The sequence below is a fragment of the Musa acuminata genome, chromosome BXJ2-8 (assembly GCF_036884655.1).
Source record: "Musa acuminata AAA Group cultivar baxijiao chromosome BXJ2-8, Cavendish_Baxijiao_AAA, whole genome shotgun sequence".
Taxonomy (NCBI): domain Eukaryota; kingdom Viridiplantae; phylum Streptophyta; class Magnoliopsida; order Zingiberales; family Musaceae; genus Musa; species Musa acuminata.
In genome coordinates this window covers 1,545,173-1,562,654 of record NC_088345.1, presented here as the reverse complement: position 1 = coordinate 1,562,654, position 17,482 = coordinate 1,545,173, and the positions used below count along the sequence as shown (strand labels likewise).

Below are 17,482 nucleotides of genomic sequence, written 5' to 3'. Positions count from 1 at the left end.
TAATCCCATTAAATAATTATATAATAATAATAACATTCTAAATCTTTAAAATGATTTTTTTATTCATCGATGTTTAATTAAAACATCCATACGTATAAACAGTCATACATAATTTAATACATGGATGGTAAATGATAAGGGATCATTTGTAGGCTCACGAGAAATTATTCGTTTTAGGATGATAAGTGAATCCACACAGTTTTATCGTTTAGGAGCATATGAGCTCCAAAAAGCACATTTAAAAGTATAAAAGATCTAACAAACTTATGAGTCCTTGATTCTCATACTCTTCAATCAATATGGAACTAAATGGTCTTATCACTACTCCATCCCTCTTATAGGGGAGCTAAGGGCTCATAACCAATGTGCACGGTTCGAGAACGAGTTTAGTCGGTCAAGGTGCAAGCCTCGGATCCTTCTTCTAGAGCAAAAAATGTCAGTGAACTCACGCACCGTAGCCGAGGAGTTAGCATGGCTTGGTCCACGGGTCGATGTTTGGAGTTCCCATCGCTCAGAGGCGGGTCTCTCAGTCGGTTGGAAGAAACGTCGAGGTCGAGCTAGATCGAGAGTCGGGATGACCACATCTCCAGGGACGTCCGCATTCCTACACAGGCCCTGGTCGAGAGATTCTCGACTTGGGCCCCTTGAAGATCAAGCCAGTGGTCTTTTCTTTACTTTTTTTTTCGTCCCCTAACCAAGTGTCGATCGAGGGCTTTTATACCGTTGCCCGAGGATCGATCATACGTGGATTTAGCATGACGGTCGATCCCCCAAGTGACGAGATTGTACATTCGTGTGATCGTCGCCCGACATGCGCGGAACGACACCATGCGACGTTGTCCCAAGCTTTCCAGGATGGGACTTGCCGAGGGGGCGCCTCCCTATGTGGACTCCGGCTCAACATGGAGGGAAAGGCAACCCTCATGCTGACTTGGCAGGGATGTGATGCGACGTGGGTTGTGACATGATCGAGATCCAAAATGTGCCTTATCAGTGAGTAATAGTGGTGAATACGATATTTTAGTCATCAGTGTGTGGTCAACGCCCTCCTCCATGGATGACTCTCCTTTGCCATGTGATAGATACAATTGCGGGAGAGTTGGGACCAACATGTCTTTTGCCATCACTGAGCTCACCAAACCTTCCTTGCCGTCGTGCCTTTGGTCGATGCAACTCTCCGACAAGCGAACGTTGACTGATGACTGAAACCATGCAATCAACCCACTTTGTTTCCCCTTTTATCATTTGATGACGCTTGCTATGTATGTATACGACGCATGTAGACTCGCTACAAATTTTGGGGATAAATAAATTTTCTTCGTTTTAATTTATTATTATTATTAAAAATTTATCAATCGATCCACATCATAGAGTCGAATCGACCCGACCTATTTCCAAAAAAAGATTATCGTATCTTCTTCTTCATCATCATCAAATATTAAAAAATATATATATACTCGTTCGTGATCATTTTCCTCGATAAAAATTTTTTCTGACCATCACTTTGTAAAAATATCATCAAAAATAAAATTTTATATCATGAATCATTCATGAAAAATGATTATTTATAGAATGACGATGGAAATTTATCGAAATAAGAAATCTTTCAAAGAATATTCTTTTTCTATCAATGAGTTGAATCTCGATGGACTCGAAATATTGGTCATATAAAAACTCGACTCGAATGTTTATCAATATGATTCGACTCCGAATGTATTCACGTATATCCCAAATAAGAATACGTAAGAGATAGACTCAAATACATGAAAAATTATGCATACAAACAAAAGGAGCAATTTTCATCTGTATAGCTGCAAATACTATACACACAGACATATCAAAGAATCATATTGCACATTTCGTTGTATCCATTGGAAGGTTTCTCGGATTTTAATTTACAGAATAAATTAATATTAATGCAGAAAAACGAAAAAAAGGGAATCCAATCCGTCCACACAATCATGTGGTGTTCCACCCTTGTCGGACTGACCAAAGTTTGGTGGCGATCGATGGGAGCAATAAGGATTCCCCATCCCCATTGTTCCTATTGCATTGACAACTATCTTCAAACCTAATTAATGTGCTGTCCACCATCACGCCTAACATTCTCAAACTACTGAAATGAGCTTAGTAAGCTGATGATTAGTCAGTCAAAAGTGTTTGAGAAGAATCAAAGGTCACCAACATCAAACTTCTTCTTCTTCTTCACTGCAATGCGTGTGTAAGTCCTTCTTTTTACTGTCTCACGAGTCTCTCCCTTCTCATGTCTATGTGATCTTATAAGATGGTTGAGCACTCCCCATAAACATACACAAGATTAAAGACAAGAAAATATGGTGATGCATGTACCACCAGGGAACAGACTTCATATTGAATATGGATGGGCTCAACAAGAAGTGTAGCACAAGTTAGAGAGGAAGAAGAGAGAGAGAGAGAGAGAGAGAGAGAGAGCATGTGGTGTTTGATTATCCAATCATGGGTTTGAATTCCAAGGCCATCAGATTCCTGCACCTAATTCACATAACTTAGTGTCCCACTGGTACCAACAGCAGCGTTGGGATCACATGACAAGGAAGCCCCAGGAGAGGAGAGGAGAGGAGAGGAGAGAGATGGAGAGAGGAAGAAGACGATCGATCGAGCACATGCAGTGTTGGGTGACACCAGGTCTCGAGGATGACCGGGGTCAGGTTGACATTGGCTTCAGAGGACATCATTTGCAGGAAACAAAGAATCAAATTGGCTCTTGCCTCCATCTTGTTGGGCTGCTCATTTTGGGTCTTCCCCTTATCTCCGGTGGATGTGTATTTTGTTGAGTTTTTATATAAATATACATACATTTTGCTTGTTTTTATTCGTGAAGTTGTCTTGAAACTTACCCCCTATTCAATTAATTATTTTTGTATTAAATATAATTTTAAATAATCTAATCTTAATTTTGATGATGATAGTAATTATGATAAAACTCGGCTGACGTTAACCGACGCCTCATGCCTCGATCGGCGCGACTGCACTCGGTCAACTGAACCGAAACACTGGCCGAGGCGCATTAACACCTACTCAGGCTCGGTTCTTCACGTCATGTCAACGCCCATGTCAGACGCTACCAGCCTGCCACCTGTAGGCGGGCACATCAAACAACAGTAAGCTTCCTTATAAATACCCTCGCATTCTGAACGGAAGGAGGAGGAGACACACTAAAACACTTCTTCTCCTGAAACCCTCTCCACATCATCTAACTTGATTGTCGGAGGGGTCGGGTCGAGCTTCCCGACCCGTCCTTTGTGCAGGTGCGAAGCCGAGGGTCCCCGCCGGACGCGCGGACGACGAGTCCCTGCCCGGAGGAGATGGCGACCCCGTCCCGATCGGACCATCGCACCGGACCGACCCCGCGGGCTCGAGGCATGCCCCCGGGAGATCCCCGTCGTCCGGATCCGAACCGAGCCACGTCAGCCCCGAGGCCACAGCTACCAGGTTGTTTATCACAACAAATCTCTTTTTTTTAATTATTTTGAGGATTAATATACTGCTAAACAATTGATATATAATTAATTAATTAATTAATTAATTAATTAATTAATGGATGGAAAGATATTAGCATATCTCATGCATTCGGTGGGTCCTCAGTAATAGCAATTGGGGCCCGCAAGAAAAGATGATCATCGATGGGTGCTTCGTCTCGTATGCTTTGGGGCCCGCAACAATTGAGTTGAGGGCGGAAATGATAAGGCACGAGGGCGGCCATCATAAGTTAGGATGTCATTCATTCCTTGGCAAGTCAAGAAATATGTTAGGAGGATTCGATCGAACGAGATAAATCGAATAATGTGCTTTGTAATCTTAGTTTAATACGATTATATCATATAACAAAACTTTCCGTGACGAAATTAATAATGGATCAAGCAAAATGGTCCAATCCCAAACTCAAAATATAATGCTTGTAATTGTTCCTATGCAACAAGAGAAGAGATATATTCGTTTATGTTGCTTGTAGTCTTCGTCTATATATATTTTTGTGGAACAATAAGATAATATATGTCGTATATTTCTCATTTTAATATGATAATACGATAAACTTCAAATACATCGAGCTCTTTTTTTTTTTCGTTCCTTCTTCTTTCGGACTTCTAAAACTCTAATGCCATAATATTTGATGATTAATTCTCGAATATGAAATTACGATAAATTTTAAATACATCGAGCTCTTTTTCTTTTTTCTTCTTATTTCGGACTCCTAAAACTCTAATACCGTAATATTTGACTCAAGCATCGAAGATGATTAATTCTCGAATATGACATTACGATAAACTTTAAATACATTCAGTTCTTTTTCTTCTTCTTTCGGACTCGTAAAACTCTAATACCGTAATATTTGACTCAAGCATCGAAGATGATTAATTCTCGAATATGACATTACGATAAACTTTAAATACATTCAGCTCTTTTTCTTCTTCTTTCGGACTCCTAAAACTCTAATACCGTAATATTTGACTCAAGCATCGAAGATGATTAATTCTCGAATATGACATTACGATAAACTTCAAATACATCGAGCTCTTTTTCTTCTTCTTTCGGACTTCTAAAACTCTAATACCGTAATATTTGACTCGAGCAATGATTAATTCTCGAATATGCTTGATGGATTTATTTTGTGAATCGAATGAAACTTTTATGTCGGATACTAGTAAAACATGTGATATAGAAAGTTTTAGAGAGAGGATTCGATCGACGTTATCCTTGGAAAGAGACCGATCACTAGCATTATGATTCTTTTTTGTGAAACTTATGCTTTTGGGTCAGCGGTGTGACGTGGGATAGAGCATCTGTGTCTTCACATGAATAGTAATGAATTGCCACCAATGTCGTTTTCCCTATGGGTTTCCGATTGCGTGACAGCCTAAATGATCCGAGGAATTGCTTGATAGCAATTATATGTCGCATGAGCATGGAAATATTCGTTGAAATATCATATCATGAATTATAGAATTATTGATACCAAAAATATTTTTATATTATTTATCGACTATAAAAGATGAGCACAAGCATTCTTCTTAAGGTTTAGGTTTTCTTACGATCATCTTCTCTCTTATTCCACCTCCTAATAATCCACTTGACATAAGAAGACAACAAATATGTATGTGTACGAGATAAAGAAAGAAGGTTGGGACAATAGTCGGTATAAGGATTGAAATAGTGAAGTTCCATTAAACTATGTTTGACCTATAATATATAAATTTAAATTTTTAGATTGAATTTGTTTCTAACCTCATATATATTAATTATAATATGTATGACTCATACTCATCAATATCTAAATTCTAATGATTATTATTATTTTCAAGTGTCAATGCCATTATTAAAGGTTTGAAAGGGATTGATGAAAAATTTATTCTTGATAAAAAAAAAGTAAGCTAAAACATAAGGACACATGATTGACAAGTCGATCATTCAAAATACTTATCAGTCAAACTCAATCAACATGTGACAATCTAATCCCACAACACATGGTTGCAATGAGTTGTACGTTACCGAATGTTTGATTATTGGACCTCACGATGGGTACAATCAGATACCACAAGCTAAAATACTACACGATCCCCTCCGCTCTCGTTGTTGATGACCTCGGATATAATCATTTTCGAACCATCTATAAAAGAGACCTGAAGATATATAATCAATACATATTTTCTTTCTTTTGATTTTGTTGGCTAGTCGGACGAATTTAGTAGATCCAATAATTTTTAACATTTTGAGCTCGAAAACTGATTTGATCGTTGGAGAGATATTTATCAAAAAATTTATTTGAGAGTTGTTTATGAGTTTTGGTGCAAACAAGAATTGGATTCTATTAGCATTATTTTTAAAATATATTTTGCATACATACATAAGCACATTTAATATACATTTTTTTAACATTTAAAAAAAAAATATTTTTTAACAGTCTTCTTATTCTATGATTGCCTATGCAACTGTTGAGATAGATGATGAGAAGGATATAGCCACATTAATATATCATACGAAACGTCTTATTATCATTAATGTCTCTATGTGAAAGTTGAAGGTGCAAAAATATAATTATATTTATTTATATAGAATATTAAACATATGAATCCACCAGTTGAAGCAATGATCCGAATCCGATCATATCCACGTTTAGGTCCATTGCATGCTTCCTAGACGTCGATCCAATCATGCAAAGGCTGCGGAACTGTGCAAGATGCCTCTCTCTCTCTCTCTCTCTCTCTCTCTCTCTCTCTCTCTGATCATATCCATGTTTAGGTCCATTGGATGCTTCCTAGACGTCGATGCAATCATGCAAACGCTGCGGAACTGTGCTAGTTGCCTCTCTCTCTCTCTCTCTCTCTCTCTCTCTTCTCTCTCTCTCTCAATCAAATCACAACACAAAACCTTGGAAGAAAACATCATCAAATGGTTCACGTAACCCTACTCTTAGGGGTCACCAACTTCGTTACGTTTCTTAGTCTCTATCTTTCTTTCTTGTTTCATATATCCAATCAGCAGCATTAACTCTTTTTGACGCCCGACTTCAAGTCTCCCCACTTTCCTGCGCACTGCGCACTGCACACGCACCCCCACCCGACCCCAACTCTTCCTCGACAAGCAAAGAGGGGTTGTAAGAGAGAAGACTGCAAGTAAACCAAGTAGAGAAGATACAAGGGCGTCAACAGCGACTACGGTTGCATGGATCCTGGCCCGACCGATCTCGGTGTCGTTGATCCATTTCCGCCGCCTCCATCATCTCCTCAGCAGCAGCAACGGAAACCGCCGAGCCGATACGAGTCGCAGAAGCGGCGAGACTGGAACACCTTCCTTCAGTACCTGAGGAGCCACCGGCCGCCGCTCAGCCTGGCGCGCTGCAGCGGGGCTCACGTGATCGAGTTCTTGAAGTACCTGGACCAGTTCGGGAAGACGAAGGTGCACGCGACCGGGTGCACCTACTTCGGCCACCCGAACCCGCCGGCGCCGTGCGTCTGCCCGCTGAAGCAGGCGTGGGGCTCGCTCGACGCGCTCGTCGGGCGCCTCCGGGCCGCCTACGAGGAGAACGACGGCGTGCCCGAGTCCAACCCCTTCGGCGCGAGGGCCGTCGGCATCTACCTTCGCGAGGTGAAGGAGAGCCAGGGCAGGGCTCGCGGCGTCCCTTACCACAAGAAGAAGAAGAAGAAGAAGAAGAAGAAGCGGAAGCTCCTACAGGACACAGCGGCGGCCACCAGCGGAGGGGAGGCTTCATTGTTTCCTGCTGTTGGTGCTTCTATTGCTGACGACGCGACTGGTGCTCGTAATAGCAGTGCTGTTGCTGCAGCCTTGAGTAGTTCGGAGGCCGGTGAGGGATCGCGTGCTACGCCAGCTGGCTCGTCATCATCTTCTTGAGTGTCGATTCCTCTTGTTTAGTTCTTCTTGCTGCAATTTGGCAGTCAGCGCAGGGGAAGGATACATGAGCCTATGCATCTGATGTTCTTGGCTCTAAATTCCGTATAATTGTCATGAGGCTGACCAACTTGGGAGACTGATTCAGTAAATTTTGATGGAATTGGTGCATGATATATAATAGGTAATCGAAACGTGTTGTTCCGATTCTTGTCAGTACATAAACCTCTTACTTCTTCTCTGATACTTTGTCTCTGCGTGAGTGATGAGAAGGATATATATGAATTTTGTTTGGTTCATACAAGCAGCAGAAGAAGAGAACACCAAGGATAATATGGAGATTGCTTGCATTCATGGTATCGACCACCCACTGTTAATTTACACTGATTGGTTTAGATAAGCTTTTGCATGCAGTAAAAAAACGTTTCTTCTGAGGTCTCAAAATGCGTGTGCGAAAAGAAAGAGAGAGAGAGAGAGAGAGAGAGAGAGAGCGTCTTCTTTTGTGTTCACATCCAAACTGGAGTCGAAGTTACTGTCCGACTAAAGGTGAGCCGCAGCAGAAGAGATTCTCGTACGGCCTGTTGGAGAAGCTAACTTTGGAGGTGCAGAGGGAGGACGTTTGAACGCCTGCAAAGTGTGCGGTAGGATGAGTGAGTGCAGTCCTCCATTATTTTGAGAGAGGGAGAGAGAGAGAGAGGTGAAAGGGAAAGCACATCCGCACCCGTCTGGCCTTCTCCGGCAAAATTATTGTGCGACTTCTCATCATTTCCATAGGAAAATGTGCCTCGAACAGCGCCAACTACACTTGTCACCAACGAAGAACCACTACCATACATTTTCTCTGTCTCATTCATGACATGAATAATCATTCTTTTAACCATCTATCACATGATCAAAATAATTGGATGGTGAATCATCCAATTAGGCATTCACTCGACAAAATAATCCAAGAAAAACTATGAATAATTTTTGTCCAAGAAAAATTTGGAACCGAGATAAGATAAATCATCTACATTCTAAATAAGAATAATAATTTTTTGTTGGTGTTCAGCATGTGCACATGTTTGAGATCAAAGAAGATATAGATCGGACGACAAAAGCTCCTATAGTCATTGGTATTGTCCTCTTGTGGAGAGACGAAGCGGGCGTACGTTTAGGTCGGGACAATGTTGGCAGTGGATAAAAAGCTCCACCGGTCCCGTTGTCGGTGTTGTAGCGGCCCTTTGGTAGCTTTAGGACCATCCGCCTCAGTTGCAAGCAAGTCACGCTTGCTGTGATGATCTTTTTTTTCTAGGAAGGCATCAAACGGAATCCACTAGAGATTAAAATTTGGGATGACCGATCAATATGCATTTTTTTCTCGATAAATAAAAATACATTTTTGCGACTTAAACCTCTGATCATCCACCAGACCACAAGAGAGCAGACATCAGAGCTTATAAGCAGCAATGTATGTGTGTGTCTGTTTTGACAAATTCAAATTCGTAGAACAAACTGTATCTTTACTATTTTCGTAAGTACCATACCATTGCCGGGTTGCCGACCTCCAAAATTAGCTTGATAACTGCATCAAAAGAAAGGACTGCAAACAGCCAAGAAACGCAACATTATCAGCACAAGGCGTAAACATTCATAGGCTCCAAGTCTAATTTGATCTTACCATATGACATGGACTGAAACTTTCGAGGGAGCAGAATGATTTGCATACTATTGGAGTCTGTTACAGCATCATGGCTACACCCGACCTACCTGCACAATGATGGCAGGTGAGTCAAGCCCTTGTATTCTTTATCATCTTCAGCCTCATCATCTTCAAACCCTTCTTGTTCTTCCTAGCCCCGGATCTTTCTGTGTTTTTTGCATTCTTTCCTCTCTTGATTTTTGCTCTTTTACTTTTTGACCCGGTAGAGAGTTCCGCTCCGTAGTCCTTAGAGTTACTTTCAGAGGAGCCTTCTTCCAAGTTTCCAAAACCAGTAAGCTTTTCATATTCGCTTTCATCAATCAACCCTCGCTTCAGCTTCTTCAGCAAGCGATACTCATTTTCCAACTCCTCGTCATCCTCTTTGGTTTGAGTCGCACGACGTTGCCTGCCTGTTTTCTTCCTTGTAATGGAAACATTGTCATCCGGTATCTTCTTCACTCTATTTTGTTTAGGCTCTTCCGCTTGCTTGCTCTGCAAGATCTTCAATCTGTGTCTCTCTCTAGCTTTATCTCTGGATATAACAAGGAACATAAGCAGAGAGAGAGAAAAAAAAAAAAGAAACCACAGCCAAATATATGTTCTGTGAGTCCCCATATAGTAGGTCAATTCTCAACAAGATTGAAACCAAGCACAAGGGATATGTATGTAGCCACAGGCAGTTCACATAAAAATGTTATTCCTAGCAAATATAAATTACAAAGGAAAAAGTTATTGAACAGGTTTCAAGATGTAAGATATTCCAAACCCGGATCAAGAATTATGGAAGATAATTATACTCATTTATAGAAGTTAATATCTAAAAAAAACTATATAAGTGATAAATTATATGAAATAGTTAAAAAATATTAGTTAAATCATTGTTGACCAAATCTTACAGTACTCAAATGACAATTTGCCTGATAAACAGATGCTTACTTGTACTTGATCTGTGACAAATCGATACCATCTACAGGAGAGAAACCATCGACTGACAGAGAGTGATGCTTCACCTCTGGCATTGATGGGATCTGCAGTAAACCATATCCCATGGCCAATTTCCCAATCTCCAGTTCTTTCCACCTGTAATTGATGCCATTAGAAAACTTAAAAAATGCTGTGGTATCAAAGAAAGATAATGATAAGGCAAACCTGAAGATGAAAGAGCAGTGATGTTCCTTGTATGCACGGATGTAAGACACAAATGCTTTAATCCCCTTCTCCATTACATCACGATCTTCTTTGGCTGCAGATCTGATCTATAACAATTGTATATCATCTATGAGATAATTAACATTCCAGAAAACAAATAGAAAAAATAAAAAGAAGAATGCCACTCATCCTTTCATGGAAAACATGTGCACAAATTGTATGAACTGGTCTTATTTATAAAAGAGTACAGCAGACTGGCAGTCCAACTCATAGGTTGATGCATCACAACCTTATCTTTGTGACTGCAGCAATAATTCAAGATGATATAATCTGAGTGAGCTACTGTGACATAATTTATTAACAACCTAACCCCCCTAATTCAACATAAAAGTCAAATACTAAGAACATCATAATAACATTAGGAAGTGAGCAATGGAGAGCCTTGTACTGTTCCTTAGATCACCGAAAGAGACAAAAGAAATCAACATAAAAGCTCAGAGTGTAGCAATTTCAGATTTCTTTGTTGATATACATATTCCAATTCTTAGGTTTGAGAATATCTTTATTTCTGCAGCCTAACATACCACCCAAGAAATACCAACGCTATAGTTGACTTAAGATACTGATCAAAAACAGGATACCAGAAGATTAATGACCCTTCATATTAATAACTCAACTGTTTCTAGTTAGTTTTCAACTTTCGATCAGTATAGCTTAAAAATCAAATGTTGCAAGCAACATTAGTGCAAAAACTAATTTTAACCTGATTCGCTTAACCTCAAGCTATTAGATGGCAGCTTTTACCTCCAAATTTCTCAATAATAATGAGCATTAAATATGTTTATGTATTCCAATTTAGTATTTCCCATTTTTAAGATGCACTGTTCCGTCAATAACTCATGTTCCTGCAATATTCAGACAAGATGAAAACTGTGCCACCAAACAGTTTGGACTTTGGGGAGTGGAAAACTCCATAGGTTTTTAATCTGAAGAAAAGTCTTGCCTGGGGAACAATGTCAAATGCCACATCTAAACTTTTTCTCTCTTTAAGGGGCACCCTTCTCAGGCGCAGGAACTCCACATAAGCATCCTCCTGCATGCAGAATAGCATTTTAACCCAGAGGCAATGCATATTCTATCAACATGGAATTTCCTGGTGAATATGAATGCTGAATGAACCTTTGGCAACAGAAATACAACAGCACTTCCTTGTCTTCCTATCCGTGCAGTTCGGCCAACCCTATGTATGAATACATTTGGATCCTGTGGCGGGTCATACTGTCAAGAGAACATAAAGAACTTAGAGAACATTGTATTTAAGCAAATACAGGTAAAATCTAGTTCAGAAGATATAAATGGAAATTTATACTGGACATCAAGTAAACAAAGAGATAAGAATTATTTAGTTTGAGCAGTCTGCATATGTTTATGCCAGAAAGCAAAATGTTTCAATTTAACTAATTGATGATCCATGCTACACGAAATTGGTTTTGATTTTCTAAGAGAATTTATACCGTGTGCTGCTCGTGGAACTTATGAATATCCTGAGAATATGCCCTTTAAATGATTTCCTCAAGCTTCAGTTTAACTGAACAAATGGGATACGATCGCGAAGAAATATAAATATTTTGGCAATTGCACTTTGTTTTTTCTCAATTTCTAAGTGACTGATCCACACAACAACAATACTGCACTCGGGATTCTATGTAGTATCTCTAGAAGCACCAGTAAATCTGTTGGCATGGTGATTTAATTTTGATGACCCCTTTGTTGACGGAACATTTCAAGAATCGTAGTTTGCTACATGACTTTAGTTAGATATCAGAAAGATAAATAGGCAATAGTGCCAAATTTTCATAGAAAAGCTATATTTTAAGATCAGCCAAGTTTCCTCAGCAACAATAGCAAGCCAAGACTCATGTGATTGGAACAAAAAGCCTTATAGCAACATAGCAGGCAATCTACACTTTTACCATGTACAACAACAATAATGATAAACCGCATTTTCCAAAGCTTGTACTTTTGTTAACTACACCATAAATTTACCTGCAATATCCAATCAACACCAGGAATGTCCAGACCCCTAGCTGCTACATCGGTGCATAGCAGAACACCACTTGAAAGATTTGTAAAAGATGCCAATGCTTTCTCCCTCGCTATCTACCAAGGGAGTACAGAATGTGTAAGAAATCTTATGTATTCATCACAGAATACTTTAAGGACCTCAAATGCTATGAATACCTTAAGTCCATAATTTATTGCAAATTACCTGCTTCATTCTCCCATGAAGTGGGATTAATGGACAACCTTTTAACGCAATAAGTTGAGGAAGAATAACTCCCCAGTAATCAACACATGCACATGTCATAAAGTAGCTGCAATTGACAAAGCTCAAGATAATATTGATGTACCACACAAACAAGTCATACATTGTAGAAAGCACAACCAAATAATGACTATGGATAATCTTACACTATTATCTTTTTTGACATGTTCCTTGATATGAAGTCAACAAGGTAGGACAGCTTGTTCTGTGCTTCACATACCATGTACTGCAAAATATGAAGAAAATTTTAGAAACTTGAATTAATGAGCCAGGTTTGTTTTTGAAGGAAATGGCTGCTTTTACTTTAGGAAATTAGATTATGGATCAGTTGTTATGGATAAAATACATAGACAACATGACAGGCTAGTGATTGCTAAACTTCATTAATAACTAGGAACAGATTTTGTGTGAACTTAACAAACTCTATCCTTGGAGTAGGTACACATATCTTTTAAATGATTTACCACTAGATACACTTAATGTTGCTGAAAAGTTGTTAAGTACATGAAGCAACAATGCAAAATTGGGATATAGTCTTACCCATTGTCAGAATATTAGTATAGAATACATTCATGGATATCACAGACGAAGGTCAAACAGTCTCCTGAGGGATCTATGGTATTTGGATAAAAGAACCAGACCATAACTTTTGGTTCCCCCAACAATCACTTAAATCTATAAGGAAGAAATAAATAAAACACCACATTGAATCCACTCCTTCACAATGGATGAGCAGCATATCAGTTGGCTTCATGATGACCATTACATCAAGACACAAGTCACTAATGAACAAGACTATGGAAGATTGTTGCTACGTCATCTCTGACTAGGACTGGAAGTAGAGTTGAATCATTCAAGAACTCAAAAATGCTTGTTGTGGAAATAATCAAACATTTCAAAGGAAAATCAGGAAGATTATAACTTAGGGAGAAAGTACACTTGTTATGTGACTTCACAACTCATGTCAATATTATACCTACGACAGTATACAGTGAAAAAACAGATACTAAAACAACTAAGCTCTCATAAGCATAAAAAAACCTTAATACTACAGCCTATACCTCAATATGAAGACCCAAAGGTGTTCTTGAAGAAGCTAATTCTTGTGTTGATGCCATATCACCTAATGCTTTGGCTTCTACTCGAACTTCAACCTTGACAGGGTTCCTTAATCCTGCCTTGGAAAGCTCATCAACAGCCTCAGTCTGAGTAGCAGAAAAAAGGCCAGTCCTGCGAAGCTTTGGCAACCGAGAAATTATGTAAGTGAGTTGCTTCTGAAATCCCATGTCCAGAAGTCTATCCGCCTCATCTAGAATCAGGATCTGCTTTATCAAAAATAACAAAAAAAGGGGTTAAAGAAGAACAAAATTGATTTTCCTGTATGAAATGCAGCTTGAACATGTGGAGTTACAGGTACATGTGACTAAAAGAAGATTGTTCTTTATTCAGAAGAGACTCATTTGGGTGGCGGCCACTGGAATTTTAGACATAACAGTGATAAGATGTTGATATGGTCAAACATGGAAAAAGTCAACTACCAGGATCTTAACTAACAAACCTCAAGACTACTTTAACTTGGAACCCCCTCAGATGATAAATGGGTCAGTTTGGTCATTGTTGATTTTCTATAGGATAACAAGAAGTTGTTCCAGAAGTTTGGGGTTGGCCCCAGACTTAACCTGTCCAGCGAAAAAACCTAACCCAACTTGCTGGTAATATCAAGAATCCATGGCCTTAATCTGTAACAACTAATATCCTGTAGAGAGTTTAATAGGTAAGATATGGTATTGTATCTTCAACTTATACCTGGATTCTGGTTGAATTTTATACATTGAAAGTCCATTTGATAGCTTTTGTTTTCCCTGCTAATGCTTCTTACTTGGTTTGTCAAAAGAACTACATATAGGAAAATAAGTGCTGGATGAACATGGTAAGATCGTATCCTGACTTAGCAAGAATAGAGGAAAAGAATTCGCGAATATGTTCGATCGGATAATACAAAAAATACACACTTTTAGCAATATTTACCATAAATTATAAACAAAATTATTTGATAACTTTAAATTTCTATAAATAAATATGTTAAAAAAATGATGACCTTATATATAAGGCTCCTGCCAATAAAAGATCCAAGAAGAATTGATGTACACAACTTATCCCTGTAAGCAAAGAGGGCTCATTTCTACAACTTGAACCTGGATCATCCAGGTTATTAAGGAGCATCTTAACCATGATGGTAAAATTCACCCTCAATATGCCTATGATAAATATTTAACTAATATCACATATATTAAACTTCCATGTTTAACTAAACATGTTAGGTGACCAAATTGTTAATTATGATATACAATGTTTTCCAAATTAGTTAATTAAGATCAGGGATAAACAGACATTTGTCAAGCCAAGAACAGCTCTATAATTTTGTCATTTGGATCTAGACTGACAACCAAGCAAGTCACGTCAGGATAACTATATTGTGATTTGAGTCACAAGACCTCTCTCTCTTCTTTCAACTCACCTTGCTCGTCTCCCTATTCTCTCGTTCCTAAACCCTGCTTTCTCTCACCATCCCAAACAATACATCAGCAGGCACAACAACCATATGCTCCCTGATCTTAATAGAAGCAGTAATAGAAGCTCCCTCATATGCTCAGATCAGTCCTCCACCAAATCTGACACTGATAGATAAACCATAATCAGCCAAATTCAAACCTAGATGATCAATTTAGAGTAAGCTTGTTGAACCAAGATCAAAACAGTCAAGTCAGGTTGAGTCAAGTGCATATCCAGGGGAACACGGAAGGGGTGAATGTTGAGCTCAGGATCTGGACAAACAAGTCTAGGTCACACCAAGGGAAGGGCAAAAAAAAGAGTAATCAATACATCGTCCAAAGAACTTCCTACATTAGCCTCCCTCTTGTAACCAAGTTTCAAAATAACCTTTGATTAGGAGCACAAACACAGGCATCTGGTAGAAAATCCAAAGAGAAAGGGACAAGAATTGTAAAATCACTGTCAAAGACAATTACCTCAAGGCTTCGAAAATCCAGTACATCTAGACGCTCCATTATATCATGCAGCTTCCCAGGAGTACCTACGAGGATGTTGGCACCTTCATTTTCTATTTTTCTGATATCTGTTCTTATGTCTAGGCCACCAACAAGAAGAATAGACTTTAAATTTTGCACTGTCGAAGTGAAAGGCTGTGCAACATGATATATTTGTGATGAGAGCTCCCTTGTTGGAGAAATAATCATCCCCATGACCTGCCATAGCAAAAGACATGCTTATCAGAAGATGATACCACTCTGGTTGAGAAAAATTCATTGTCATAACTGAAATACAGAAACAACATGTTTTCATAACAACATAAATAATTATAATGATAAAGGACACCAAAATCAATAAAACGGGAGACTACCAAATATCATGTTGGACACATTCAGCAAAAAGGTAAATTACATGATCTCTTGTTCTTTCCATCTCATAACAGATGTGTGTGCTAGTTTACGAATAACTTGAGACATACAAGTATAATCTCAAGTACAAACAATGATGACGTTTCATTCGGTTAAAACGAGAAGAGCATTTGTTACATATACGGGAAATCCTGTTACTAATCGTGTTATCTAAAAGCCCTGCTATAGTCATGTAAGTCTACAAAGTAGTTTCTAAGCAGTTTGCAGCAATTTTGATATGAAAGGGGGAGAACTATACCATCAATAACTAAGACAATGATGCTCTATGGCCAAAACAGCATAAACATACAGATTGCGTTGCAATGAAGCGAATGAAGGTAATAAATCGGCAAACCTGCTAGGCTAACATGAAGAAACCCATCGACTTCCTAAGTTAAACCTGATGATTCTTTGTAACTTATCCACATTATATATAATGACAAGGACTAGGTACCACGAAAGGCGCCCATCATGGCGGAATCATCGATCTCCAAAGCGGAAAATCCATCACTAAGTATTCAACACGAGCATCATTGTGCATGTCAGAACATTGAGTAAGAGAGATGAAGGCACCTGGTGAGGTTTGGGGGGAGAAGGGTACCGGCGGAGGATCTCGACGAAGGGTACTACGAAGGCCAGGGTTTTCCCGGATCCGGTGGCAGCATCAACGGCGACGTCCTTGTGGCCGCAGAGCAAGGGGATGGTGGCGGCCTGGACCGGCGTGCAGAATTGGAATCCTGCGAGGGTTAGGGCTTCGATGACAGGCTCGGAGAGAGGAGGGTTGAGCTCGGAGAATCGAGTCGTGGTGAGCGCCCGGTTCGAGGGCTCCGATTCCGCCATGTCCTCGCCGCCTCGGCCGTTGTTGCACGTAGTCGCAACTCGGCGGAGGGTTTCGAGGGTTCGTTGGTAGCGTCTTTTGGGACTTTGTATTTAAAGCGGAAGGATCCGTCGGTCATGAGGCGAAGTTATCCTCTCGTGAGCGAATCATAAAGCATCCTCTCGTGAGCGAATCATAAAGCGAAACAAACGGTTCACGGCTGGTCCTGTGGTGTGGGAGGTGCCAATATGAGGAAATTCCTTGAAATTAAGATTTTTTTTTCCTGCAGTCATATTTTGAAGCAAAAAAAAAAAAAAAGAGCCATATTATCCATATAATAGAATCAATCACATTAATGCAAATATTTTAGGAGATAACAATGCAAATAAATATTTTTGGAGACGCATATAGCCAGTAATTGAGTCATGCAGATCATCTCTACTTGTAAACATGAGACTTAGTATATTGTCCCTACCAAGTTTACTGCACAATTATATAGGTCTGTAAAGATGTTTTGGGAAGTCCATCCATTATAATTAACTGTAACTTTTATGACTAGATTATAAGTTCTGAAAAATCTGGTTAGCATTGACATACTGTAAAAAATATAATTAAGAAGGGAAAAACAGCAATTTAATTAACTGGGTAAACATATCATGTTGGTATGA

At 39.3% G+C, this 17,482-nt stretch overlaps 2 protein-coding genes across 3 annotated transcripts; one reads left to right on the top strand and one right to left on the bottom strand.

Moving 5' to 3' along the window:
• Window positions 1-6,512: 6,512 nt before the first annotated feature.
• On the top strand, window positions 6,513-7,599 carry LOC103994073 (protein LIGHT-DEPENDENT SHORT HYPOCOTYLS 5). The gene has a single exon (XM_009414351.3). The coding sequence runs from the start codon at window positions 6,700-6,702 to the stop codon at window positions 7,384-7,386; it is 687 nt and encodes a 228-aa protein (XP_009412626.2). The 5' UTR covers window positions 6,513-6,699; the 3' UTR covers window positions 7,387-7,599.
• A 1,119-nt stretch (window positions 7,600-8,718) lies between these two features.
• On the bottom strand, window positions 8,719-16,923 carry LOC135618561 (DEAD-box ATP-dependent RNA helicase 18-like). 2 transcript variants are annotated; one of them, XM_065119524.1, is made up of 12 exons: window positions 16,571-16,923; window positions 15,569-15,805; window positions 13,601-13,861; window positions 12,686-12,765; window positions 12,483-12,588; window positions 12,260-12,373; window positions 11,393-11,491; window positions 11,217-11,306; window positions 10,214-10,320; window positions 10,001-10,144; window positions 9,044-9,596; window positions 8,719-8,965 (listed from the first exon to the last, which is right to left on the bottom strand). In XM_065119524.1, the coding sequence occupies exons 1-11, from the start codon at window positions 16,835-16,837 to the stop codon at window positions 9,155-9,157; spliced, it is 1,947 nt and encodes a 648-aa protein (XP_064975596.1). In that variant the 5' UTR covers window positions 16,838-16,923; the 3' UTR covers window positions 8,719-8,965; window positions 9,044-9,154. The 2 variants fall into 2 exon arrangements, with proteins under 2 accessions (XP_064975596.1, XP_064975597.1); XM_065119525.1 differs by having other exon boundaries at window positions 16,599-16,737.
• Between the last annotated feature and the right edge of the window lie 559 nt (window positions 16,924-17,482).

What these genes read in the sequence shown, in the direction of transcription:
- LOC103994073 (XM_009414351.3), top strand. Translation starts at nt 6,700, where the DNA reads ATGGATCCTGGCCCGACCGATCTCGGTGTCGTTGATCCATTTCCGCCG.
- LOC135618561 (XM_065119524.1), bottom strand. Translation starts at nt 16,837, where the DNA reads ATGGCGGAATCGGAGCCCTCGAACCGGGCGCTCACCACGACTCGATTC. An exon ending in TTGTATTTCTGTTGCCAAAG is followed by an intron (nt 11,307 to 11,392) that starts GTTCATTCAGCA and finishes TTCTGCATGCAG; the next exon opens with GAGGATGCTTATGTGGAGTT. An exon ending in TTGTCACAGATCAAGTACAA is followed by an intron (nt 9,597 to 10,000) that starts GTAAGCATCTGT and finishes TGTTATATCCAG; the next exon opens with AGATAAAGCTAGAGAGAGAC.